Below are 27,359 nucleotides of genomic sequence, written 5' to 3'. Positions count from 1 at the left end.
CTGGGTCGTCTGGTCGTTTTAAGTTGCAGCAAGTTACCAAAAAATAAAATGAGAAAACTGACTTGGTTTTATAGTTCTCAAAACATGAAATAATGTCAAATGTTTACAGATTTAATCCTACTAATCCCCATCAATTTTACTCATAATAAGTATCACCTCTTTAAAAATACAATTTTTATGTTGACTTGGGGATAATAACTTGCCAATATGAAATGAAATAAGTTTGAATATTCACTGTTTAAATATCATTCACATGTTCACTTTTAGTTTTATAAATGAATGTTTTTCAGGAATACCCAGTATGAGCAGTTTGTTTTATGCTTTGTAAATTAATGTGGATAATTTCTTAAATTGGATTTTCAAAAAATAAAAACAGTTGTGATATTTTTATCACTGCATTTTTAAAATTTACACTTAAACTTTGGAATAAAGTTTAAAGGACAGTAAATAAAGACCCTAAGTGAAAAAATTTTGCCTGCTGATTTATGTAGATATTTTGGAACAATAGTTTCTTCTTTGACCTTAGTAATTTTATGTAGAAACCTTAGAGCTTTGAGGTTTATTAACCTTCAGTGATTTCAGATCCATTTCTAACTACCATAATAGATTGTTTTTTCCCCTTTAAATTTATAGTGGTATACCCTCTGGTTTTTTTAAAAAATGGATTGAATTCAGGTCAGATTCCTTTTTGGCCATATGTCTTTTTTCTTTCATTATGCTGAATTTGTTGTGACACGTGCATTTTATAAAGAACATGTAATGCTTAAGAGTTAGGTGAGTCAAGGAAATTGATAGCCATACCCTCTTCCTAGACTGAATCAGCTGTCTTGAGACATTATAGGAAATTTAGTTACGTGTGGGTTTGTTTTCAGCTGTGTGCCCATCCTTTGCATATCTCAACTGTGGAATTTGGGGTGATGCACAGACAGCACCTGGCACACTGCTAGGCACAGAGCGCGTGTTCACTTTCCCTTTTCCATGGGAGCCCATCATCAGAACTATAGGAATAACACTAACATTTACTTTGAGACCAAGGCTAACAATGAAAAATGAAATGCAATAATAATATCCCATCTGTGCAATAGTAAGGAGAAGGAAACGATAAAAAGCCATTTTCAATAGAGCTGGAGAAGATTATAAACCACTTACATTTATCTTTGTCATTTTCTCTGAAATAGCAATTATTCTCTCTAGTTTTGAATCTCTTAATGATCTGCAACTGTTTAATATATTTTTTGTCACTTTTATTATTGCATTTCTTATACAAAATATGTGATGCTATTAAAATTTTGAAGAAAAACAACACACATAGATATTAAAGCATGATAAAAAGGATCAATTATTCTCTCTAATATTATAAGTAAAATACAGAAAGGATACAAATTTTTGTATACCTAAATGTTTCCCATTATGGAAAAGCAATTAACTAGGGCCTCTGCAATGAGTTAGATGGGCCTTATATGTGTACTCCTATTTAAAATAAGCAAAGGGAAATTATTGGGAGGAGAACAATTGTACTGGCTCAAAAAAACATATAACTAGTATAGATCAAATAAATGCATCCAGTGATTTGGTGCACTACTAGAGCCGCCTGAAAATGAGATAGGCCTCTAGATCATCAGAAACCAAAGACGCAATTTTCCACCTCAAAAGGAGATGGTGCCTGCTCCAACAGACTGGATTAGATATGTCTGTCACCTATTTTGTGGCTGTGGATCTTAACAGAATCAATCAACTTTTCTGTGATTTATTTCTCCATTTTTGAGGTGAGCCAAGCAAAGACTATTTTTGGAACACAGCCTCATGATGCTTTCCTACTGTCTATTCCCTGACTTCCCCACCATCCAGTAAATTAACATAAAATAAAATTGCAATTACTCAGGGGCGCATCTTAAGGCATATGGGTAGATCTTCCTCTTCTTTTCCAATTCCTTATAGACTGCTTTGCTTGGTTATTTTACTACTTATTTGATAAAGACAGTGTATCAAATCAATTTTCTGTTGATGATCTTAGCTTCCTGGATAATTCAGAAAATAGAAAACAATATCAAAGAGAGCTTATCCATGGCTTTACTTCTTATGGACTATAACTAACTGGTGATCTATAATTATAACTAAGAATAAAATAATTTGGTTGTCAGATTACAAAAAAAAAAAGCCCAAATTGTAAGATGCACTTAGTAAATACTTTCTATGGAAACATGGAATTTAGATCTAGCAGAGACTTTATTTGGTTTTATACCTACTGTTATGGAATGAATGTTTGTGTCCCCTCCAAAAGTCATATGTTGAAATCCTAATCCCCAATATGATAATATTAGGAGGAGGGTCCTTTGGGAAGTAGGTAGGTCATGAGGATAGAGCTCTCACGAATGGGATAAGTACCCTTAAAGACGAAGCACTGGAGAGATGGTTTCTCTCTCAGCCGTGTGAGGATACAAGAAGATGACCATCTGCAAACCAGGAAGAGTGCTCTCACTAGACACCCCATCTACCAGCTCCTTGATCTTGGACTTCAGAACTGTGAGAAATAAATTTTTGTTGTTTAAGCCACCCAGTGTAAAAGTATTGTGTTATAGCAGCTCAAACTAAGACACCCACCCTTTACAGATGAGAAAAATGAGACCCAGAAATGATTTGTGCAAGACCACGTGATGAATGTGTTGGAGTGATAACTAAAACTCAGTTTCCTAACTGGCAATCTAGCATTCTTTCCACTACAGCATTTGTGATTCATTTATTCGGCAAACATTCTAGGGCCTCATAATATTAAGAGAGCACTGCTTTAGAGATTGAAGTGAGGAGAGGGGAGAAGATATAAAATGATTAGGAAATTCCCTGTCCTGGAGAGTTTACAGTTTAATATGCAACATAAAGCAGACTCACTAATTACTGTATGGCCTGTGAGAATGTGCAAAGTGCTTAAGAAAGGGGACCAGGATGTGGAAGTTCAGAGGAGGGAGAAGACTTCTGGCCAAAAGATCACAAAGGAGGCCATGGGGAGGATCATTTTAAGCTGAAGGAGATGTAGGAATTCCACTGGTAGTTATCAGAGGGAAGGTATTATTATCCATGAAGTTTCTTTAGTTGCAAACAACAAAGGGAAAGTTGAAGAAGCTGGCTAGAAAAAAATACAGGAAAAGGGCAGATCTGTATGCCTGGGAAACGAAAATGATGAGTATTCTCTTGAGGGTGCCATTTTCAGGATGAATGCACTTGCATTCACATGCTTGAGTCACGCCACCTTTAAAGCCAATTCCTAGAAAAGAAATTTTAATTGGCTAGGTGAAGGTGGGGCAGATTGACTAAAAGTCCCACCACATTTATACAGAATGAGAGGGATGTGGCCCCTCGAAAAAGGAAATGAGGGTGGTGTTACCAAAAGAAGGTAGTGTAAAATAAAGCACAAACAAACAAAAAGCAAGTACCCACTTCAGCATCTTGTGGAATATGAGTGGGAAACACAGGTAAAGAGAAGGAAAAAGAAATAAGAGTAGCTTGATCTGGCTGAAGCACAGGATGAATAGATGACATCAGAATGAGCCCGATTTTGGCTTACTGGTCACCTCCGCCTTCCTCTTCTTACGCACCCCAACCATCCCAATCAGTGAACTACTCTCCCCAGTTTACACTAAGTTTATCGGGTGCATGTCCATTCTGGAAGCAATTGACTCAAGGCAAAGGAAAGTTTGAGCTGATGGTCATGCCCATGAATGAGGGATGGGACTACTCCCATCAGTTATGAGCAATCAGACCTTTGGAACCAACATTACAGACCCTGGCGTGTTTCTCTCTCAACCTTAGGAAGAGTGTCTCACTTAGCTATAAGGCTAAGACTAACAATTTGCCTTAAGGAATGTGCCAAGGAGATTCTGTCCATCTGAGCCAAGCAGCATGTTCTTCCTTTGTGTCCTCAATATGGGCATTCAAGTAGTGGTTGAGATGAAGCAGTCCTACTGGGGACATTTCTGAAAACTATGGAAATCTTAGAGATGCACACCAGTTTCAAGTGGTAACACTGAGAGTCTTCCCCCCAAATAATCCATGGGAGTTGCTCCCTGATGCCTCCCTCACTCCGTCCCCACCTTTGCTCTGAAGCCAGTGCCTGATAATTTGTGTTAGCTTCACTTTCCTCATCTGCAATATGAAGAACTTGAATTAAGTTCTCTCCTACGGGTTCTTCATAAGTTATACTTCGATGTCAGATTGAAAAGCTTGTTTGCGATCATGTTGAGAAAGGACTTGACTGCTTTGGACAAAGAAGTCTGGTCTTCAGATTGTAGATTATGAAAGTTAGGTACATGTTCTTTAGAAGCAGAATCACAGGCTTCAAATCTTTCCCAGCTCTCTCGTTGACAAATGTGTGATTTGAGAAGATATTTAATCTTTTAATCTATTGTTTTACTTTGTAAAATAAAGGAAATAAAAATTTTTCACATAGTTAAGTAAAATAATTCAATAATTTTAAAAATATAATAGTAAGTGAGAGGCACAGAATTTTTTTGAAGAAAGGAGTACAATGGCTAAAAAATGCAATGTGATGGTGAACTTGACAGTTCTGTGCTTGACAGAATGATTGATGTGGGCATCTGATAAGCTACCAAATCTAGGTATCACTAACACATGACAAAACAGAAACTCTGCAGACAAACAATAACAATAAAACCAAAAATTATTACTATGGCAAATAAGATAGCAGATTATTTATTTTAATAATAGATAACGTTTATTGAACACTCACTATGTGGAATTTTGTATTTTTTAGCTTTCTTTAAAATGTTAACTTAGAAACCTGAAATCAGGGGCTGGCCCCGTGGCTTAGCGGTTAACTGCGTGCGCTCCGCTACTGGTGGCCCGGGTTCGGATCCCGGGCATGCACCGACGCAACGCTTCTCCGTCCATGCTGAGGCAGCATCCCACATACAGCAACTAGAAGGATGTGCAACTATGACTTGCAACTACCTACTGGGGCTTTGGGGGAAAAAAGGAGGAGAATTGGCAATAGATGTTAGCTCAGAGCCGGTCTTCCTTAGCAAAAAGGGGATTGGCATGGATATTAGCTCAGGGCTGATCTTCCTCAGGAAAAAAAAAAAAAAAACAAAGAAAAGAAAAGAAATCAGGTAGTCTTGAGACCCAGGCTCTATTTTTCAGTTTAGTCCTTGCCCACTGTCTGTTGCTTAATTCTTCTCAAATTGAAGTTTCTACTTAAGGAAAAATATACCTTTAAATATATGTGTGTGTATATACTTATTATATGTACCTGTATATGTAAAACATTTCTAAACACATGCATTTATCGATTGGGATCATGTACATTTGCAAATAACAGAAAACAATAATAGTTTTAGAAAGCGAGTATCTACTTTTTCTCATGTAACAAGAATCTTAAGTTATGTGTTCCTGATATTATTTTAGCTGCTCAGTGAAGCCATCAGGGACCCAGGTTGTTTCTAACTTCGACTCCAGTATCCTCAAAATTTGGACTTTTCCTTGTGCATGTATCTTCCTGGTCAGAATATGGCTGCTACCTCTCAGATATCAAGTCTAGTGCAATGAATAAAGAAATCCTCTCCTCTGTGTTAGGTCTCAATGGCCAGAACATAGCTGTTGGAAGCTGTAAGGGCAGCTAAGAGAGAGGAGAACTAGATTATATGACTGTTTCAGACTGCTATGATCCATGTCCTAGGGCTGAGCAGATTTGGGCCCGAAACTAAATCAGGGTTCTTAGTAAAAAAGAATAGAGGAAAGAATACCGGGTAGGCAGAATTTGCCGCATTAAGGATAGCAAGTAGATAAAATTACCTAACTTGAAGTATGCTATGATAAATTGTGAAGGATGATAAAGTATTTGTGAAATATGAGGCAAGAAAAATCCTGCCAAAACAAATGCAATCATTCATGACAATTCATTTTAAGTCATGAAAGAAATTTTGTATTAACTCTTAGAAGCTTCAGCAGGTCCTTTCATAGAAAAAAAAGATACAGCCAGTCATTGAATGAATAGACAACTTTTGTTGTTGTTTTCTTATGTAGATAAACTTTTGAGAGAGCTAATGTAGTATATTTGTAGTAGAAGAAATGGCTTTAACTAATAATATATTTTTGGGAACAAGAATCATCCTGAACTACAAAATCATCTTGAGCTTATCCATGTCGCGGTAGGTGAGTGATTCTAGCTTACTCTGGTGGACAGACTACATCTGTTGTTCTATAGTTAGCATTTTCTCAAGCTGCCAGAAAGCATCTCATCATTTGGCTTGTCCCACATGTTAGACAGAAAGAAAAAGAGAAGGAAGCTGGGGTGCAGTTGCTGAAAGACCTGTAGACCTAGAACTCGGCAGGAACGACAGCTGAGGACAGTCGGAGGCACGATGCTTGCTCAGTAGCTGTAATGAATCAGCAAGGGTAGGCATGTTCTGCCGACCTGAAAAGACCCAGGGAGAAAAACAGCATTTTAGGATTCCTAAATTATTAACTACTCCAGTGTGATGTCAGCAAGTCCAAGATAGCTAGATATGCAGGGCATTTGGAGATGTAGATAATAGGTAATTGTTGGCGTGCGTGGCTAGTTTCAAGTGACTTTTATTTCTGACCGCTCTGCTTTTTTGAGAAAATGCTTTATGAATTTGGAAAATTATAAGTGCAAGCATTCCGGATGTAATATTTATGTGCACCCAATAAGCAATATGTTTTCATTTGATGTCATTTGTTTTCCACTATCATATTATATTGGGTGGAAAAATATAGTTTGAGACCATTTGCTCAAATATATAAGATACATTATTTGGAGAGTAGAATTTTGATAGTCAATTCAGTTAAAAGTACTATTTCTTATGACATCTTCCTGAGACTGTGCCAGCAGATTTGGAGAGAACTGAAACAATGGATTTTGAAAACTTCAGAAATGTTGCAAAATATAACTTGCAAATATAGTAACTACTGTTGGTGTAAAAAGTGTTTATGTTACATATATGCACACCCACATAATGCTATTTTACATGGCCATGGTGGTGCAAATAGATTGATGAATCCTAATTTTGAGATTCAAGAGGATTTGAAGAGAATATGATTTTTGCGGCTATTGCGGATTTCCTGTTTTCTCTATCTTTAATTCTTTGTCTTGGCTCAACTACCCTAATATATTTGAAAAGATAAGTGTTTCAGGAATTCTTATTTATATTTTTGTAGGTATTTTGACTTATAAATCATTTTTTCAAGTATAAGAATAAGAAGAGCCTTAGATAAATCTTGATAATTTAACATACTTATCTTTAAATATGAAATTAGTCCTTGAGAGATCCACAGTATTGGTTTTCTTCCTATAGCTCAGTTTATCTTTCATTAGATTATAATGGCAAATAGACTCAAAATTATTTCTATAATAAAAATAATAATATAATTATTATAATAAAAGAAAAAATACCTAAATTCTTTCAAACCTAAAAACATCTGTACATATTTTATAGGATAGAGAAATTACTTTGATTTATTTTATAAAGGGAGTAAAGCATTAATATTTGTGTAATTTTTTTTCTTTGAACTTTTTATATCACCCTACTTATCTAAAGGCATAGTAACTTTAAATAACTTCAAAATCTTTTCAAACCTTGAAGACATACTAAGTGAAATATGCCAGTCACAATAGGGCAAATATTATATGATTTAGTTATATGAGATACCAAACGTAGTCAAAGTCATAGAGACAGAAAGTAGAATGGTATTTGCCACAAGCTGGGGAAAAGGAAGAATGGAAAGTTAAAAAAGAGGTCTTTTTAGCCATGCAGTGAGATATACTATGGCATTTTAATATTAGTTCAAGAGTAACGTGTATCTTTTGCCATAATGTAGAATTCATTCTAAATGAAAAATAAAAAGAATGCACGTAGAAAGCCAAGCACAGACCTGGTGGACAATTACCATCTCAGTAAGTGTTATCTTTTATTATTATGGCAGTATATGTTTCAGAAGGTCAAAAGAGCAATGTGAAATAATGCAGTTTTGAAATGGGTTCATAAGTATATTTATAACAAAATCAAATTACATACTTAAAATATTTTCCAACATTCTTTATTAAGAAACTTTATTATTCCAGGAGGAATTGTTGATAAGGATCTCCGTCACTACCTCAACTTACGATTTCAGAAGGGGTCTGTGGACCATGAACTTCAGCAAATCATTCGTGACAACCTCTACCTCCGCACGGTGCCGTGTGAGTACAACAGGCGATGCTATTTTCTTTCTATGTTAGCAGATAAATGTTTAGCTATATATCCATCGTTTAAAAGAAAAATTAAATCTCACTGATTTTTTATGGTGGGCTTTTGGAACAGAAAACTGATTTGGGATATGGAAGTTTCAAATGCAAAGCTTATAACTGCAGTTGTGTGGTTTATGATGATGTTGTAGCCAGAAGAGACTTGTGATTTTCAAGCTATAAAACTTAACATACTTCTCAAGTTAGTATTGAGAAACATGAATTTTGGTCCAGGATGTTGGTGATTCAGAATGAATCATGATTAAGGTAGAACTCCACACTGGGAGACAGGAGAATGCAAATTCAACTTATTAGCTGAAACAGCTACTTTGTAAATGGAATCTACACAGTAACTCCCAACCTCATCTCTGGTTTTCAGCAGAGTCTCACAAGTGAAAACAAAATTATGCATTGGAAAGTAAAGCTAAATGTTCTATAACTCTTAGAAAGTGATGATGTTGAGTGTTGAGTACCAATTTCTTATATGCAACCTATAGAAATCCACAGACGACAATCCCTGATTATGAGCAGGTGCTACTTCAAAAGAGAGGAATTGGTAAAATGATAAATGATAAAATTCACAAATCAACTTCTTAGTACCTGCTTCAGCTCATTTGAGAATCTATTAACTTCAGAACAATTCAAGGACTTTTCAAGTCAGATCCTAAATCCTAGATAGATATCAACATCCATTTCCATCAAGGTAGATTCCATGACTTCCAGAAACTTTCCAGTCTCTCCAAAAACTCTGATCTGTGGGTGTCGTGTGTATTCCTTTTGTTTTAGTTCTGTTCTGAACTTTAATAAACTCAAAGGTATGGGCTTTGGAAGGTTGAAACTAAAGAACGAAAAACTTGGTTAGGATGAATGAAATAAATAAGCAAAGAAATATTATTTTAATTTCTGGGACTGAACTACCAGAGCTATGTCAAATGGATAATTCAGCACCCAACCCTTTTCACCCACATGCATCTCAGGAGAGGTGGACTCTTGTCATTGTTGCCACTGAATGTTCATCAGAACAAAAAAGCTAGGGCACCACTCTCAAATATTCCTAAATGAGAATGCTTGCTGATTGACATCTTGTCAGACCAAATGCTACCTCTGTCAGTGGATGTTACTTAAGTGAATAGACTTTTGGACTTTTGCTTTAAAACTAAAAGTTGAGAGAAGCACATTCTTAAACTTATAAGTTTGACATTAGAGTGATGGATAGAGGAAGATGGATTAAAGTAAGTGACTAAACTATTTATAAGGTAACGGGTGGACGCATTTTCAAAGCTGTGATGTTGTCAGTGCAGCCATGTGAATTTATCTTTTGTGACATGAAAGAAAGGAGATCTGAAATACTGAATAAAGAATCCAGGCACTTTATTATGTTTAAAAGCTGAGGGAAATAGATAAGAGGCTGACATTCAGGAATACTTGTAGTCCTTGCTGAGACAATGACATAAATAAGAAGTCTTAATTAAATATGAAGATAATAGGAGTAAATTTTGCATTAGTTAATTAACTTCTTAAATAAGTCATCTCTCTTTAGAGTACCAAAGAAATACTATGAAGGAAAAATAAATATAAGGGTAAAATAACTAGGCTTATATGAGTAAACATAAAGAGTTTCATGATGTGATTTCAGAACAAGGTCATAAATTCAATTAGAAATCCTTGAATAGCTTCTATAAAGGAGATGATTAGAAATTCAACGAATATGAATATTATGATGAAACAATTATTCTTTGAATTTGTAGTTACCACTCCTAATAGCCAATTCCAATAATAACATTCACTAACAATGCTCTTAACTTGGCATAAAAATGAAAAAACATCTGAGATAGAGATGATTCTGGTTTATATTATCTATAATCAGTGCTATACTGATGAATTGGACGTAGACAATCCACCATTTTCACTCAGTATATCTTGTAATAAAATATGCATTTTCAGAGTGTGTGCAGCAAAAATGTGTCAGTAGTGTGAAAACTCCTGCCATTGCTTAGAAACCTACATGTGTATCCAGCATATGTATTGGCCTTGATTATAGAGTGACATTTGTTACGTATTCTCTTGGGTTAAAGAATTCTTATTGGTTTTCATGTATCCAGCACCATAAAAGGAAAATGTATTACTGAAGAACATGTCACTGCTCTTATACATGCATAAGTTAATATGTATACCTCTTGTTTAATCTAGTAATGGCCCCAGAAATAGGTTCTGGACAACTCCGTGGAAACAAAATTGTAGTCAACTTGTAACCATGTGAGCATAGTTTAACCATTTTTTTTTTAAAGGCATTCTTCTTTTTGTTTTTGTTTTTTGGTGTTTTTGAGGAAGATTGGCCCTGAGCTAACATCTGTTGCCAATCTTCCTCCTTTTTTCCTTTTTTACCCCCAAAGCCCCAGTAGATAGTTGTGTGTCACAGTTACACATCCCTCTAGTTGCTCTGTGTGGGACTCTGCCTCAGCATGGTTGATGAGCGGTGGGTAAGTCCCCTCCCCCAATACGAACCAGTGAACCCCAGGCCGCCGAAGCAGAGCACGCGAACTTAACCACTATGCCAAGGGGCCCGCCCCCAGTTTAACTTTTTTATAAGGCAAGACCCAATTGAGTAATTCTGCTTACTACCACCACCACCAACTACAACTAGCAGGAAAGGAACAAAGTCTTGGAACCGGATTTCCTAGGTGCCTACTCAGAGAGAGTTCTGAGGTGAACACTCGAGAGACGTCCTCCCCTCACACACAAACACTAAACCGAATCCAGTTGTGGCCGCTTGGCTCCTGTACCACCTCTGAAGGAAGCCTGGGCCAGCCTGCCAGCTGATTTCTGAGCTAAGCAGGGGAGGGAGGTGATCAGGCCAGGTCTTTAATGGACCTTAACTACATATAATACAAAATCCATCTTTCTGTTCCCTGCCCCGTAAGCAAGGGTTCACTGTATTTAGGCTTTTCATTTTGTTTCCCCAGAACTTTATCTCAGAACCTAATTCTTCAAAAATATATATTCTTAGCGCTATGTCTCTAGGCACAGAAGGCAGGACTCAGGACTTGGTCCACATACACACGCAAATACTCTCATGAGATCAGTTCGTCATTCTTTCAAACTGAATCACAGAGAAAATATCCTTAGGAACTTACACATTATTTCCTATAGAACATAAGCCAGTCGCATGATTCATGTCCATTAAAGATTTAAATTTGGACCTAAATATATGTCTTTTAGTTGCTAACTGCAATTTATAGGGGGAAAATAAAGGTCTTAAGAGGATCCTGGTATCCTAAGGTGAAAGTTAACTTTTAAAAAATGAATACTGTAAATTGAATCTTTCTACCACTAGATTTTAGGCTATATAGAATTTTTATGTAATGGAACTTCAGGAGAAATGAGTAAACAAACAAAACTGCTGTAATCTGGAATGTGATAAAAGACTAACCAGGAAAAATGTATATAGATAAAGGACTGAAAAGAGTTTAGAACATCCATCAAATGGGATTTCAATTACGTTGATAGTGTACAAAAGACAAGTTGAGAAGCACTCAGTTAGCAGCGTCTATTTAGAGATTAGACAGGATTGTTTCATCGTAGCATGTTAAGTGTACAAAGTTAAGGCAGCACATATCATCCTTTGGGTAATATAGATTCCAAAGTGTATGAGGGAAATTAGTGGAATTAATACAGAAAAATACCGGATTAATTTTCAAATGTTCAAAGAGTAAAAATGGAGTTTATTTTGGTTTTAATATACTGCTGAGCATAATGATTGCATATAGTTAACTCTTGAGGCTAGTCAACCACAATGAAACTGACTATGCTTCTTCAGTGTGAGGAAAAAGTCACTTCCATTTATTGATGAAGTTCTGGTGCTTTCTGTCCTCAATATTTATTAGAGATACAAATTAATTTTTGAGGCAGGTACGAGCACAGATATAAGTTTTAGATACTTTTTCCCATTATACCAGATGACATGAGGAAGGACTTCAATGACCAATTCCAAAAATTTCAAAATGAAATGGAAGTTAGTTAAAATTAAACTTCTCTCCCAAGACCATACTTTGTCATTTGGTGAGATGGTTTTATTGGGAAATATTTTAAATTTATTTGAAGCAAAAAGAAATACCAGTGTATACCAAGTAAAAGGAAAAAATCAATAAAACTAGAGGTCTAAAACTATTCCATAAAAAGCAAATAAAATGAAAAACATAGATTTAAGATATGAAAGAAATTACTTTTATGGAAGAGCTGATTGAGGAGTAACTCACAATGATGTTTCTACGTGTTTAAGCATTTTAAGTTAGTATAACTAAGCCGTGTTAAAAAGAAGCATTGTCAGGAATAAAACTGTAAGGTTTCTAAAATATTTTTTTAAATTCTCTGTTATGCTAAATTATCTCTCATAGAGAAGCAAATAGAAGCAGGCTCTTTAAAAGTTATGAGAACTGTCTCCTTTTAAAAAGAGCAGTTACCAGCACACCAAAACGTATGATAGCTACACAAGGGGTCAACATCTCTTTTTCCTAATTATATAATTCCATATAGGACTGTGGTCAGAGAGGACTATTGAAGAGAAGTGAGTGACCACATATCTATTAAAAAGTCTGAAAAGGCAGAGCTTTCTAGTATACTGCATGGGGAAAAATAATTTTAATTCTTAAGCAAAAATCAGTACTTTTAAAGCTTGCGAAATATGTGTTAATATTCAATAAGGCAATATGTTTTTGTGGGCACGAATGAACCTTTCTATTTGCAATTTTGATCATGAAAATTCTAAGTTCTAAGCATGTGGTAAGAAGGGAGAGTGACATCAACCTGGGCATTATATTACAAAAAAATTATCTTCTTCCAGCAGAATGAGATTCTCCGAGTTGAGGGTGATCAAGACCGTGATTAAGTAGTCAGAACGTCCTTAAGCAACATAGGCTTGTGTGCTGGGGTGCTGGGTTGAACTATAAGAAGACATGCAGACACAAGACTAGAGATACCAGATCCAACTGAATTTTAATCCAGGGCCGTCCCGTGGTTTAGCAGTTAAGTGCGTGTGCTCTGCTACTGGCGGCCCAGCTTGGGATTCCAGGCGCACACCGACGCACCGCTTGTCCAGCCATACTGAGGTCGTGTCCCACATACAGCAACTAGAAGGATGTGCAACTATGACATACAACTATCCACTGGGGCTTTAGGGAAGAAAAAAAAAAAAAAGTGGATTAATTCAACATATTGCAACAGCTGTGTATTATACATCTTTTTCAACCTTAATCTTATCGCTTCAAGTAAGAATCATCAATTTAGGAGCTCTTTTTTGAAGTTCTTTTAGAGTATGAATCATTTTCTTCCGTAATTACTTTAGAATCAAGTTGCCAGATTTTGGTTCTTTGAAAACGAATTTAATTTTTAAAAATAGCCTAATTATATTTGCTGCTAAGTGTTGAGAATAAAGTTTATTAGAGAATAAATATGGTTGTTAACATTGTGGGACAAAAGAGAAGGAAATCTATAAACGAGTGAAACTAAATTTCTTCAGAGATTTATAAATTGCCCTGAAAGGCCACACCAGAAGAAAAATTTCAAAAGCTTCTAAGCAGTAACAAGTACTTGAAAGGATTCTACTCATTTACTCATTCAGAAGTATGCCTGCCTGGTGTATTTATTAAAAATGTGTTATGTTATAGAAAGCTATATTTGTTTACCCTCTCCCCTTTCTCACTGAGAATGGTAAGATCCAGTTTCATGTCATATATGTGAAAGTACGATAGATTTTTTTCTTTTTTTCATTGAACAAAATGAATGCATCTTTCCTAGTCAGATAATAACACTCATTGATTTGGTTGACAGAGAACTCTACAGGAGACGGATGGCTTCAAAATGTTGCTTAAAATGGAAAGTCAAGGAACATTAGAAGTGATTGTATTGATTTATCCATTTGACACCAGGGCACTAGTTTTAGAATAAAAGAATATATCTGGCACAAAAGAAAAGCAATAAGCACCAACAGTGAACAACCTTACTGATCTTCCCAAAGACATAAAATTCCCTTTGCCCTGACTTGATAGGCTTTTTCTGTTGCTATGACCCAATCTTTCCTCTTTTGGTTTGTATTTCTTCCTTTCCTCTTCATAAGAAGGAGGCTGTCCACAGGAAATCTGAGTTAGTGGGTCATGGATGGAGTAGGCAGGTGGTATTTTACTCTTAGTTTCAACGGTTCCAGCAGCTGGCCCAAGGAGGAATGGGAGATGAGTGCCTGAAGCCATTTTCCCACCTCCAGAAAAGCCAGTAATCACTTTCAATGGAAAACCACTCACCTTCCAGGGAGCCCAGAATCTGCTCCCTGCAGGCTTCATAATCACAGCCCAGTAGGATATAAGGTCAACACACCTCATTGTACACCACTGTACTTTTTAAATAGAAAGAATTAGGACTCTATCAGGTTCAGACCTACCCAAGTTTCCAAAGTCTGCTGACTATTACGTAGGCTGTTGGCAATGGACACTAGTGTTATCAGGGGACTTTAAGGCTTTAGGTTTGTAGCAGAGCAGTCAATTTCTGATTCAAATGCACTTGGCTAAAAGAACAATGAAAAAGGAATAGTAATCATGGTTACTGATATTCTCATGTCTAGTGCACTAGTCAAGAGTTATTTACACATTGCAATTTAACATTGTTAGAGCCTGGTGAATAGCAATAACCCTTGGCTTTATCTATTTGACAACATGGAAAGAGCACTCATCTAAGAAATGAGAGCCATTGGTTCTGGACTAGGCTCTGACACTAACTGCCTATAAGATCTGGTCAAAAGCCTTACCCTTGGGACTAAGGGGAGGAAGAGGAGGGAATAAAATGAACTCTAATGGTTCTCTCTGCTCTAAAATGCTGTAGTTTTCTTATTCTGCCAGCTTGCTTTTCTTTATTTTATCGTTATTCAAATCAGTTCATCAAATTGGCTTAAATTATTCTGAGTATGGAATGCCCTTGATATTGAGCAGGTGTAAACAGCTTATGGAAACTGAAGATATATCAAATAGAGCAGACACTTCAGGGAAAAATAAAGAACTGGGTTTAAATTAAGTGCAGTTCTAGATAAAACCAGCCATCCGTGTACTTTCAGATTTGTCTATGAATGTCAAGTTAAGGATGCCCTCATAACTCTGATGTTCCTTGAAATATGCCTTCACTATTCATGAAACTCTGAAATATGGTCCAGCCTTAGTAAGTGGATGGGAAAATAAACATAATGAGAAATACAAAGCTTTTAAAATTGCTCTCCTCTTTTGGAATCTGTAATGAGTTGAGATGTGACATAAAGGTTTCTGAAGAATGAGGTGTATTGTTATGAAAATGTGATTGTAATCTTTATGATAAGATGTTTAATATGAAGTATGGTGTCTTCTAATATTGAACTTTAATAAATGCCACTTATGCAAGTGAATGGCCCTGGGTGGATGCCCAAATAGATCTAGCTAATGGGAGGCTAAATCAGTGCTCAGTGCAATTTACAACACAGTTGAAAAATTTAGGAGAGTCATAGCGTTTCTCACACAGGGTAATTAAAAGGTAAGACTGATATAGGATTGACAGTCAATTCAATTAAAAAATACGCATAGATCCTGCGTTTCTTAGGCAAGTCAGAAGTTTAGAATTGGATCAATTTCCAGTTAGTTTCTCAGTTTCTATTCCAAGCACTGTTACCTTTCCTACTTAAAGGGTAGCTCACAGGAATGTTGCTTTTTATGCACACAAGATCAGTAAATATCTGTATAAGCTCTTTTGGAATGAAGACAGAGTTTCACCTACTACTCAATACAACCTACTCGTATGCATAAATGATAATTCCTTAACTTGTCCTCCAGTGAAAAGACTGAATTGGGGAGCTAATGCCAAGCTAGGTATATCTGTCATCTCCCATTTTGGGTAAGAATTCTGATTCCTTTTCTCCTCTTTTTAATTATTTGACACTGATGGAAAACTGTGCAGGTTAGTAAAGGACCTGAATATTTGTAGGTGATCTGAGACTTCATGTCCTGAATCCAATTCATCTTGGTATTCTCAATGGGGGGATGGTTGGTGGGTCCCCAGGAAAGGCCAGCCCTAGTTACGGGACTCCGTGAACATCAACCAGAACAATTCGTTAAATAGCAGCCACCATTTACTGAGCACTTCCTATGTGAAAAAAATGTTTTTCATACATTATCTCATTGAATCCTCACAGCATCCCTGTGAGGTAAATGTTATTTTCACCTTTGAAGATTTATGGAGAAATTGAGGCTCTGAGGCTGAGTAATAGGCCTGACACCATCCTGTAAGTCAGTGGAGGAACAGGGATTCGATTCTATCCCAGGTGCACCTGGCTCCCAGCCCGTACTCTACATGAAACCAGCTCTCTAATAGAAGCTCTGCGGAGTCAGGAGCATCATGAGTGTGCTTCCAAAGAGGTTCACAGATGCTCCCGGGGTAGAAAAAGAGGAAAAGCAAAGAACTCTGCAGGTTGACAGACTATCTAGTGAGCATGAATGGAGTTCTACAGGCTGATAGGCTCTCTGAAGAGCATGAGTGGAGTTCCACCAAGAGAAAAGACATTTTTTGCCAAGCAGAAATGGACAGAAATTTCTACAATTAAGAAAATGTATGGATAATTATCAGGAAAGTTTTCAAGTTAAGGTCTATTGATTGGCTAGCTTCAAATCAATTCTTTTCTTCTTGACATGAGCCTCTTGTTGGCCGTTAATAAATCAAGTACAAAATTGTCTTTTATTTAGCACATTATTGCTAGAGATATTGAAAGATAAAATATCTAAGGAGAGGAAAAGAAAATTTTAATTGATAAATATATTATTCCAATAATTAAAACTATTACCTTGTTATAGGAAAAGAGATCAAATATGCAAAGGAGTCTGCATTATCTAAAAGCTTTCTTTAATTTTTGAACTAGTTTGTAAAAACTTATTTAATTTAAGCTCTACTAAACTTTCTACCTGCATTTTATACTCTGATTTAACCTAAATCTGAAATTCTGATTTTATAAAACTCTACAGACAGGTATTTATAAAAGTTCCTAGTTCCTCACCTTGGCATTTTATAAAAGCATGTCTTTTGCAAACCAGTGTGAGGGTGACAAGGTTGGAGTGGGGAAAAGGGAGTGAATTAACTTTTGCCAAATATCTACATGCAAGGACTATAATCATATCGTTGCATTTTGCAGTCCTCTGAGAAAAGTGTTGTGGTTTTCATTTTTCAGACCAGGAAACAGGCTTAGAGAAGTTAAGAACCGTTCCCCAAACCACAGCTACTAAGTGGAGGAGGAGAAATTCAAATCTAGATCTGTCTGATGCCAAGACTCATTTAAGGGATGTATGATATTACCTCCTTAGTCACTATAGCTCTGATTTCCCCTACAATTCTGAACAAATTTTGGGATGCTCCAGAATATAGAAGACTGCTTGAATGTGTATCTACATTTTGTATCTAATGTTTCCATAAAAGCAGAAAAAGTCATGAAAATGAATAGCGAATTAAATAAGACCTCTAAATCACCCACTTATTCCCACAGCTGCTGTGCAGGACCCCCACTGATAGCATTCCTCCAAAGGCTCCAAAAAGACCAAGGTCAGTAGCTGATCGATATTATTCAACGATATATATTATTGAATGCCCTCCTCGTGTTCTTATCTGGAGGTAACCAAAACAGAGACAACAGGGCTTATCTCAGAGTTCATAACATTTTAATGGGAAAAATGGCCCTTCTTCTGCTGAAGAGAAGCTCCACTGTCTCAGCTGTCACTTATGGTCCAGTATAGTGACAGCTTCTCAGATCCCTCATTCTCTGACTAACTCTCTGAGCATAGTTCCATGGTGACACAAGTTGGCACAACTTGTTTGATCCCTTCACCAGGAACATGTGAGATTAAGATGTCCACGTGTGCCCTTCCAGCTCACAGATCCTCCCTGGCTTCTGGGTAAATGCACCAATTCTGGCTCAAGAAATCCAGTGCCCGGTGATATCTGGTGTCCAGTGTGCAACTTAAACTGTTGAGGCGCCAGTGAGTGGGCAGCCAAGCTTAACTTCTGCCAAGCTTTCGTTCTCTTTTTATTGCTTTTGGTGTCAAAGAATTTTTTGTTGGTTTTCTATTCTGTAAAGCAAACCAGTTAGTAATGTGTCATTCGGGGTTCAGCCTAGGAAATAAAACCATGCAGGATATTTAAGGAGGAAGAGATTTAGGGAATGAGTTGTTTAGAAAACTGTTGGAAAATTAGAGAAGAGTGTTGCTGAATAGATCCGCAGGAATAACACTTAAACAATACAGAATGGCTCTACCAGGCTAACGGCTACCTCTGAGGCCTGCAGCTGTAATTCACAGAGCCGGAACTGAGAAACTGCCGCTGTGGCTGCAATCTCCACAGCTGCTTCTTGACACTTAAGAAGCTGTAGAATGGACACTGGCACCCTCCTGCGGAAAACATCGCATCTCCAAGACCTTTTGGTGTGAAGGAAAATATCACTTTTAAGCATGTTTCTTTTCCATGATAACCCAATAGGCATACAATAGCAGTGTCTTAAATTTGTTTTTTACAAGACTGCTCTAAGTTTTAAATTCCTTTTTGGATTAAACTATAGTCAAATACTAACAATATAAATAATTGTCTTCAGATATTAGTCAAAAGATTTACAGTACATTTTTAAAGTAAGGTTTTTACTTTTCTACTTATACTCAAGCTCCTAATAATTGATTTATAGTATGCTAACTGGTTATATAAAAGCTACCAGACCATATTTATTCTTTAGAAAACCAGGATACTTATGCATTATCAGTGCATTCTGGGATTGTTCCACTCTACTTATAGGATGAGACATTTTAAACGTGTCTAAGAGTCTTTGTTCATTTTTTGTTCACAACTTTGTTATTAAAAAGTATGAATGTGACACTAACAGAATTTAGATCGTAATGATATTTCTCACGTGAAAAAGCAGTTGACAAAAAGTGCTCTCAGAACATAATTTAAACTCAGAAACAGAAAAAGAATCTTAATTAAAAGTGAGGAGTTGAATATATTATTTGAAGCACTACAAAAAATTAATTATACTTTGAAAGAAGTAAGATGCTTTTAGCACTAAGTGGCACGACATCTGTGATCAGAGGTCAACAGTGGCAGCTTTTTGTAGGTCTCACCATCATTTCTTTACCACAAAGTTCATTAAGGAGTCATGAGATGAGTCTTTTGGTAGAATGAAATACATAAAAATGCACATATAAGGAAAACAAGACGTTGTGCAATTTGGAAAACTTGTATTTAAGCCAATATGTTGACCTAAAATTAGTTTTGGAAAGAAGACATCTGGTTTTCTGATACAAATATAAATTTTAATTGCAGTGATTCTGTAGGTTGGATGTCATTATCCTTCTGAATATGGTTATATTCATAAAAAGTTATCTTCCAAATTCATTCATTGTAAAAAAGTATAATTGTTAATTCAAAGTGTCATTAACATACCTAATAAGCTGTTAAATTTAAAGAGATTAAAAATTTATAAACTTTAGTATGTTATAACTTATTTTAATTTAGTTCAACTAACATTGAGAGCTACTATGTGCATATGCCCAGCTGGGTGCTAGAAATGTGGAAGGAATAAAACACAGGTCCTGTTCTCTAGGAATTTATCCTTACTACAAGTTCAAATCTAGCTAAGCAAATATCATTTTTTTCATTTTACAGGTGAGTAAATAGAATATATACAATTAACTAAGGTAAAATAACTACCCTGTAACTACCCTGTATAGCCAGCCTCAAGACTTTGGGAAATGATTAAGTATTAGAAAATGTGAGTTAGTTCAGCTTTCTTTATAATAATCACTAGATTGTTGGACTTGGTGAAGATATAGGCCAACAAGGGCTGAACTTAGTTGAGCAATATGACTCCGTTTTTGGAAACTCTGCTCACTCCTGCTCTTGTATATTCTTATAAGTTGAGAGAAGAAGAATAAGAAGAGAAAGCAGGAATAAGAAGGAAAGAAAGAAAACAAAATATGACAGCAATCCCTGAAGGACTAAAGATTTTCTTAGATTGTCCTGTGATGGTAAACTTAGTCACAATTTATTAGTTAGAGGCACATATTTTTCCCTCTGGAATAAATCTGAAGCCTCCAGAATCTCTGCACAAAGCCCTTAAATTGGGAACGATGGATCCATGGCTTCCTCAGTGGAAATCTGGTAGTAAATAGAGCCTAAGGTCATTGGGACTGCTGTGATGGTCCATCTCTGCCTGTGTTCCGGGAAGCCTAGAGTTACATCAAACACATGGCCTATTAATCCACGAGAGTTCTCTTCATTATTAGAAAGGAGGGAAATGAGGCTCAGCAAGTTAAGGAAGTAGCCCAAGATTATTTAGCTTATAATTGGCAGAGCCAGAGTTGAAACTTAGACAGTTTTTCTCTTGATTATAAAATATATATGCATTTGTCTATACATATAGATACACACATATACATTTATTTATATCTATATAAGACATGATGTGCATATGTGTGTATGTGTGTGTATATGTGCATCTATATGTGTGTATATATATAACATAAAGATAATAGGACATACACAACACTTGTGTATGTGGGTATTATATACATGTTATGGATTGAAAATTGAAGCTTAGTTCAAGGTCATATGTAGGTGATAAATGATAGAACATAGATTTTTAATGCAGTTTGGGTTTTTCTTCAAATATATTTAACTTTTATTTTATCTATCTGTCCATTACTGTCTATTGTATCTATCACAGAATAGATGTTTAAAGACCGTTTTTTGTTGTTCAAAATAGTAAGCACTGTAAAAGTCAGTTTACTATGAGCTGTAGCAGCCAGGCAGGAAAACTTCCAGAGAAAAGGCAAGCCTTGTAAGTCAGCTTTGGAAATCAAGTGGAGTTGAGAAGACCTTTTGAGTAAATGCTCAGTGCTGGTAATGAACCCAAGAAGAATAGAAGTGCAGTTTCTATGTTTCAAGGTATTGGGTGGTAAGTCAAGAGAATTGAAGAAGGTGAAGATTACTGAGTGTCTTGAACCTGATTAGAAGAGTTTGAACTTTATTCTTTTTACTGTTTGTAGCATATTAAAGCCCATGTAGACCAAGAATGGCCATATAAAACCTATGGAATGGGAGAAAATATTTGCAAATCGTATATCTTATAAGGGGTTAATATCTAAAATATATAAAGAACTCATACAACTCGATAGCAAAAAAACAAATAATCCAATTAAAAAATGAGCAGATCTGAATAGACATTTTTCCAAGAAGGACATACAGATGGCCAACAGGTACATGAAAAGATGTGCAACATTGCTAATCATCAGGAAAATGCAAATCAAAACCACAATGAGATATCACCTCGCACCTGTCAGCATGACTATTATCAAAAAGACAAAAAATAACAAGTGTTGGGGCCTGCCCCGTGGCATAGCGGTTAAGAGCGCACGTTCCGCTGCTGGCGGCCCCGGTTCAGATCCCAGGCGCGCACTGACGCACCGCTTGTCAGGCCATGCTGTGGCGGCGTCCCATATAAAGTAGAGGAAGATGGGCATGGATGTTAGCCCAGGGCCAATCTTCCTCAGCAAAAAGAGGAGGATTGGCAATGGATGTTAGCTCAGGGCTGATCTTCCTCACAAAAAATAAAATTAAAAAAAATAACAAGTGTTGGCAAGGATGTGGAGAAAAGAGAAGCCTTGTACACCGCTGCAAATGTAAATTGGTGCAGCCACTATAGAAAACAATATGGAGGTTCATAAAAAAATTAAAAATAGAAGTCCCATATGATCCAGCAATTCCACTTCTGGGTATTTATTCAAAGAAAATGAAAATACTAACTTGAAAAGATATATGCAGTCTCATTTCATTGCAGCAATATTTACAATAGCTAAGATATGGAAACAACCTAAGTGTCCATTGACAGATGAATGGATAAAGAAAATGTGGTGTATATATATATACAATGTAATATTATTCAGACATAAAAAAGAAGGAAATCTTGCCAATTGAGACAACATGGATGGAGCTTGAGGGCATCGTGCTAAGTGAAATAAGTCAGACAGAGAAAGACAAATACTGTATGATCTCACTTGCGTGTGGAATCTCAAAAAATAAAACAAGCTCATAGATACAGAGAACAGATTGATGGTTGCCAGAGGCAGGGGATGAGGGTGGGTGAAATGGGTGAAGAGAGTCAAAAAGTACAAACTTTCAGTTATAAAATAAATAAGTCATGGGAATGTAAGGTACAATATAGCAACTACAGTTTATAATACTATAATAATAATTATGCTAAGCAAAATAAGTCAGATGGAGAAAGTCAAATACCATATGATTTCACTCATAAGTGGAAGATAAAAACAATAACAAGAACGACAACAAACAAACACATAGGCACAGAGATTAGATAGGTGGTTACCAGAGGGGAAGGGGGAAGGGTGGAGGGTGAAAGGAGTAAAAGGGCACATCTGTACAGTGACAGATGGTAATTAGTCTTTGAGTGGTGAACACGATGTAGTCTACACAGAAATTAAAATATAACGATGTACACCTAAAATTTAAATAATGTTATAAACCACTGTTACCTCAATAAAAATATAAACTGTAAAAGAGGGGAAAAAGGCAAAAAAATATAATACTACATTGCATATTTGAAAGTTGCTAAGAAAGTAAATCTTAAAAGTTCTCATCATGAGAAAAAAAATTCTGTAACTACGTCTGGTGAGGGATGTTAACTAGGTTTATTGTGGTGATCATTTCTTAGTATATGCAAATATTGAATCATTATGTTGTACACCTAAAACTAATATAATGTTGTATGTCAATTATACCTCAATTAAATAAATGGCCATATAACATAACACAGCAAGCTACTTTGATTTAAATCCAGCTGTACCATTTTCTAACTAAGTGGCCTTAGTAAACTAGCTAGTCTGTCTGTGACTCAGTTTTATCATTTATAAAATGGGAATAAAATAGAACTACTTCATAGAAATATTGTGAAAATTAAATAAATAGAGATGCTCAGAACAGTGTCTTGCAGAAAGTAAATGTTCAGTAAATTTGGCTGTTATTACAAAAGTCCTTCTGAGGGGTGGTAAGGGAACAGGCTTGTATTTTAGGACGATGAATTTAATAGTAGGTGTTGTCAGTACTTGTGAACACAGTGAGTTGTCTGCAAGTACTTGGAAAGGAGAAATAATGCTGCCTTGCTGCTTGATAAACTTGATAGTGGGTGAAAACATGACTGACAGAGTCACTTTTAGGATTCAGAATAACTCCTGGGCAAACAAAACTACACTATAAGCAGATTGACCATAATAACATCTCTAGAGCATGGTTTCTCAACCTTGGCACTATTAATATTTTGGGGGGATAATTTTTTGTCGTGAGGACTGCCCTGTGCGTTGTAGGATGTTTAGTAACATCCCTGGCTCCTGTCTTCTAGTTGCCAGTTGCACTCCCTGAGTTGTCACAACCAAAAAAGTCTCCAGACATTGCCAAATGTCCCTTGGGGCACAAAAATCTTCCCAGTAGAGGACCATGGCTGTAGAGAAAGAATATGTCAATATGTGTCAAAGACACATAGACAAAGGAGGGTCAAGTGGTTAAGGGTTGGTAGTGCCCCTGCCAAGTACTGTGAAGAGAAAAATCACAACCGTTGAACTTGAACTTTCCGGGTCACAATGAAAGGATGCCCTAACAGGGAGAATGATAACCATAGGCTAAATGACAGCCACTAGAGTCCCACAAGCAGTAACCCGACCCCACTGTGAAATGTGTATTGGATTATCTGATGCCATTAAACTCAATTTGTGTAGCTTTTCTAGTTCTGACTGTATTTCATTACAAATTGGCTTGTGTATGATATATTTTCCCATGGAGCTCTGCCTGCCTGATTATATAGACTTCTTATATATTTATTAGGGAGATGTGATCTTCTAGACCATGTGAGAGAAGTTTTTCATTATAAATTAGTAAATGGGCTTCCCAAGTGCATTTAGGTTACCAAGTGTGTTATCAGTGCCTGATCTCCCTTGGCGCTAACTAAAGTGATTCCCCAGGCTTTCAAAGTTAGGGATTAGATTTTAGAACTTGGTGAATTAACTGAGAAACTAGCTGCTGGGATTCAATCTAGTTTGGCCCTTCTATTTCAGTAGGCATTTATTGGATGGATGGATGGATGGATGGATGGATGGATGAAAAGATGAAGAAAAATATGTGCCATGTCCAGATGCACCTCAACTTTAAAAGCTTGTAAAAAATATCTATACATATAATATAGATATAGTTAGATAGATAGTTAGATAGATAGAAATAGAAGGTAGAGTGCAGAGTGAAGCAAGAATGTCAACAGCAGGTGATATATTCTATGGTTGCTATTTGGATCAGTGCAATCTGGGATGAGTGAGGATAGAGTGTATAGACTGGAAATAGTGGTATTCAACAAGGCTTCACGTGAGGCCCCAGCCAATTACTCAAGATCATGATGCCCCCCCACCCCACCCCATCCCATGCATATTTGAAGGCAGAAGGAAAGGATTTGGGTATAAGCAAAACATCTCCTTAGAACGAGATAGGTATGGAATCTAGGACACAGGTGGAGGACCTCCCACTGCTGAGAGTGCATGGAAGGCTGAAAGGATGCATTCAGAATCACTTACGTGTTAAGATTTTTACTCTCAATCTGGAATACTGAGAACAATCTCAAATTCATAGCCTGTACCATCTTTGAAAGGCATGCTTCTAGGATTTTCTTCCTCCTATCCCTGTTCACTATTATGTCTTCCATCAAACCTGCAGAATAAAATGTTTCATGAACTTCATTCAGCAGCAGCTGAGTAAATCAGAACACTTCCCTTGGGAATCTTGCACTTTTCATACTAGTGTATGAGGCATCACAGATAATTACAATCCAAAATATTTCTGTAATAAAAATATGACAGGTGGTTAATCCTTGACTAGCATAATTAAATTCATCTAACAGCCAATTCTTTGGGGTAAAGGTAGTTTTTATTTACAGGAGAAATGAAAGTAGCAGGAAAACCGCTACTATTAAACAATGTAATTAGTGCTGATATGATTAATCTGGAAATTTAGTCAATGAAATAAAATGTCCTGGCTGTTTTTTCCATGAGAACAGTCTCTATTCACATGTCCATGCACACTTATACTGGACATAGTTGCAAATGAAAATACACAAAGCAACTTTGGCCATACGTTACTACAGAGTTAAAAAACTGTTCTTTCTCTGTTGTTTATGTCAAACCTTGAGAGTAGGTTACGGATTTACCTTGATCCAGATCAATTACTCTGTCATCTTCTATCTATCTAGGCCTTTCATCTTCTTTTTCCTCCTAGCTCTAATCCATCCTTCTCCATATCTTGGCTTTAACTATATACCTTGAGGCTGACTCGAGATGGCCATTCTGAGTGAAAATCATGTTACCTCCCTTGAGTGGTGACTGCACAGTGGTCACTTCATTTATAGCCATGGAGCAGTAGAGGTCCATGGCATACACAGAGTGCTTTCAGCAACTGCCATGGGAAATATCAACAAGCTGTAAAATTTTGTCCAAATCTATTGATCTTCCTCTTTCAACCCTTCTAGCCAAGTTTACAGAAGATCAATTAAGCATTGGAGAAATGCAAAATAACACAGGACTTTAATTAATGGCTTTAATTGCAAGATTAAGAGAGGGAGCAAGCGTGTTTCCAGATAGTTTCTACTTTTGTTCAAAATGAACTCTTCATCTGGTAACAGTTGCTTTGTCCTAGGCTTTTGTAGATTTAGCAGATACATTGCTGGTTTTGTGCTAATCGTTAAAATTTAAGCCACCTGAAATAAAAACTACCCAGACTTAGTTAAACCAAATTTTTGCTCGATTTGGATTTAATTTCTTGGGAATAATCCAATCTCAATTGTGGCAGAGCTCAATGTAGAGCTCAACGAATATCATGTGTTTCTCTGTGTTTTGCAGCCTTCTTTGTAGTTGGGTTGGGACCATGTGACAGTTCTGGACAATGAGTGACTGAGGAAGCTATGAGCTGGTGACCTTCCCCCATCTCTCTTCCTTTGCTGCAGTGAACTTAAGGGCCACATATTTCAGTTGTTGTACCTATCACAAGAATGGATATTGTTCTGGACCACATTGGACTTAAGCTAGATGAAAATTTACGAGGTTGAGCATTACATTAAGATTTGGAGGTTTATTTGTTATATCACAGCATAGAATAGAATTATTCTGAATAATGTAAGCCAAAGTATCCTTCGTGTGAAAGTGAATCCCAGAACAAAATATGTTAACCCCTCACTTGCTTTAGGAAAATAAGTGAGATATGCAATTATAAATCTTTTTTTTTCTTTGCCATGTGTGTAGATGTCAAAGTAAAAGAAAGGAGTTAATATAACGCATAGTTATTGCATTGGTCATCAGTGCTCCAACTTGGCATGCTGGTTCTTTCTTTTACTAAAAATAATGAAGAAATGAAACTTTTTAATAAAATTTATATTGCTAGTCTATTTTCTACAGTAGAAGAGACTTTCAGACATGATTTATGGGGGAAAAGAGGAGGAGATAAAGATTCTCTAGTGTTCTGTGAAATTTTTCGGTACTTTACACCTTGAACTTGACCACTTTAATCACTTAAATAAACCTGTGACTTGGAATGTTCGTTCATTATGGATGAAACAAACGGACCACACTGTCCTTTATTCTGTAGTTAATGATAAACCTTGAAAATAAGATAATCATTTTTCAATTAGGCTCCATGCAGAGACTAGAAAGCATAGTTATCAACATGTACAGAACATAATCAGCATTAAGTTGTCATATTTTATCTGCATTAATGTTGTTCAATTGACGTAATAGTCGTTATAAGTGGATGCTCTTTGCTGAAATCAGTTATTGCCTGAAAGATTTTAGCAATTAAAGTTGTATTCATTAGCACACCTATACCTATATTTTTTCCAACTCATTAATATCATTCTCACTTTCCATTGCCTAAAGTCATGAAGCCATGTAAAGTTATAAAATAAAATTTCACCTCCTTGCCTTGTTAAAAGAAGCACCACATTATTCATCCCCCACACAGATTGTGTTGACCT

At 36.3% G+C, this 27,359-nt stretch overlaps 1 protein-coding gene across 1 annotated transcript in view; it reads left to right on the top strand.

The window, feature by feature from the left end:
- The window catches only part of MAGI2 (membrane associated guanylate kinase, WW and PDZ domain containing 2), a 978,709-nt gene that overhangs the window by 58,558 nt on the left and 892,792 nt on the right, over positions 1-27,359 (top strand). The window contains exon 2 of the mRNA XM_087434019.1: positions 8,093-8,209. Within this exon, the coding sequence (XP_087290145.1) occupies positions 8,093-8,209 (117 nt within the window). The remainder of the gene's footprint in view (positions 1-8,092; positions 8,210-27,359) is intronic.

The sequence above is a fragment of the Ceratotherium simum genome, chromosome 1 (genome assembly GCF_057802395.1).
Source record: "Ceratotherium simum simum isolate JZ-2026a chromosome 1, ASM5780239v1, whole genome shotgun sequence".
Lineage (NCBI taxonomy): Eukaryota > Metazoa > Chordata > Mammalia > Perissodactyla > Rhinocerotidae > Ceratotherium > Ceratotherium simum.
The sequence above is the reverse complement of the archived record's forward strand: the minus strand, read 5'-3'. Positions and strand labels throughout refer to the sequence as shown.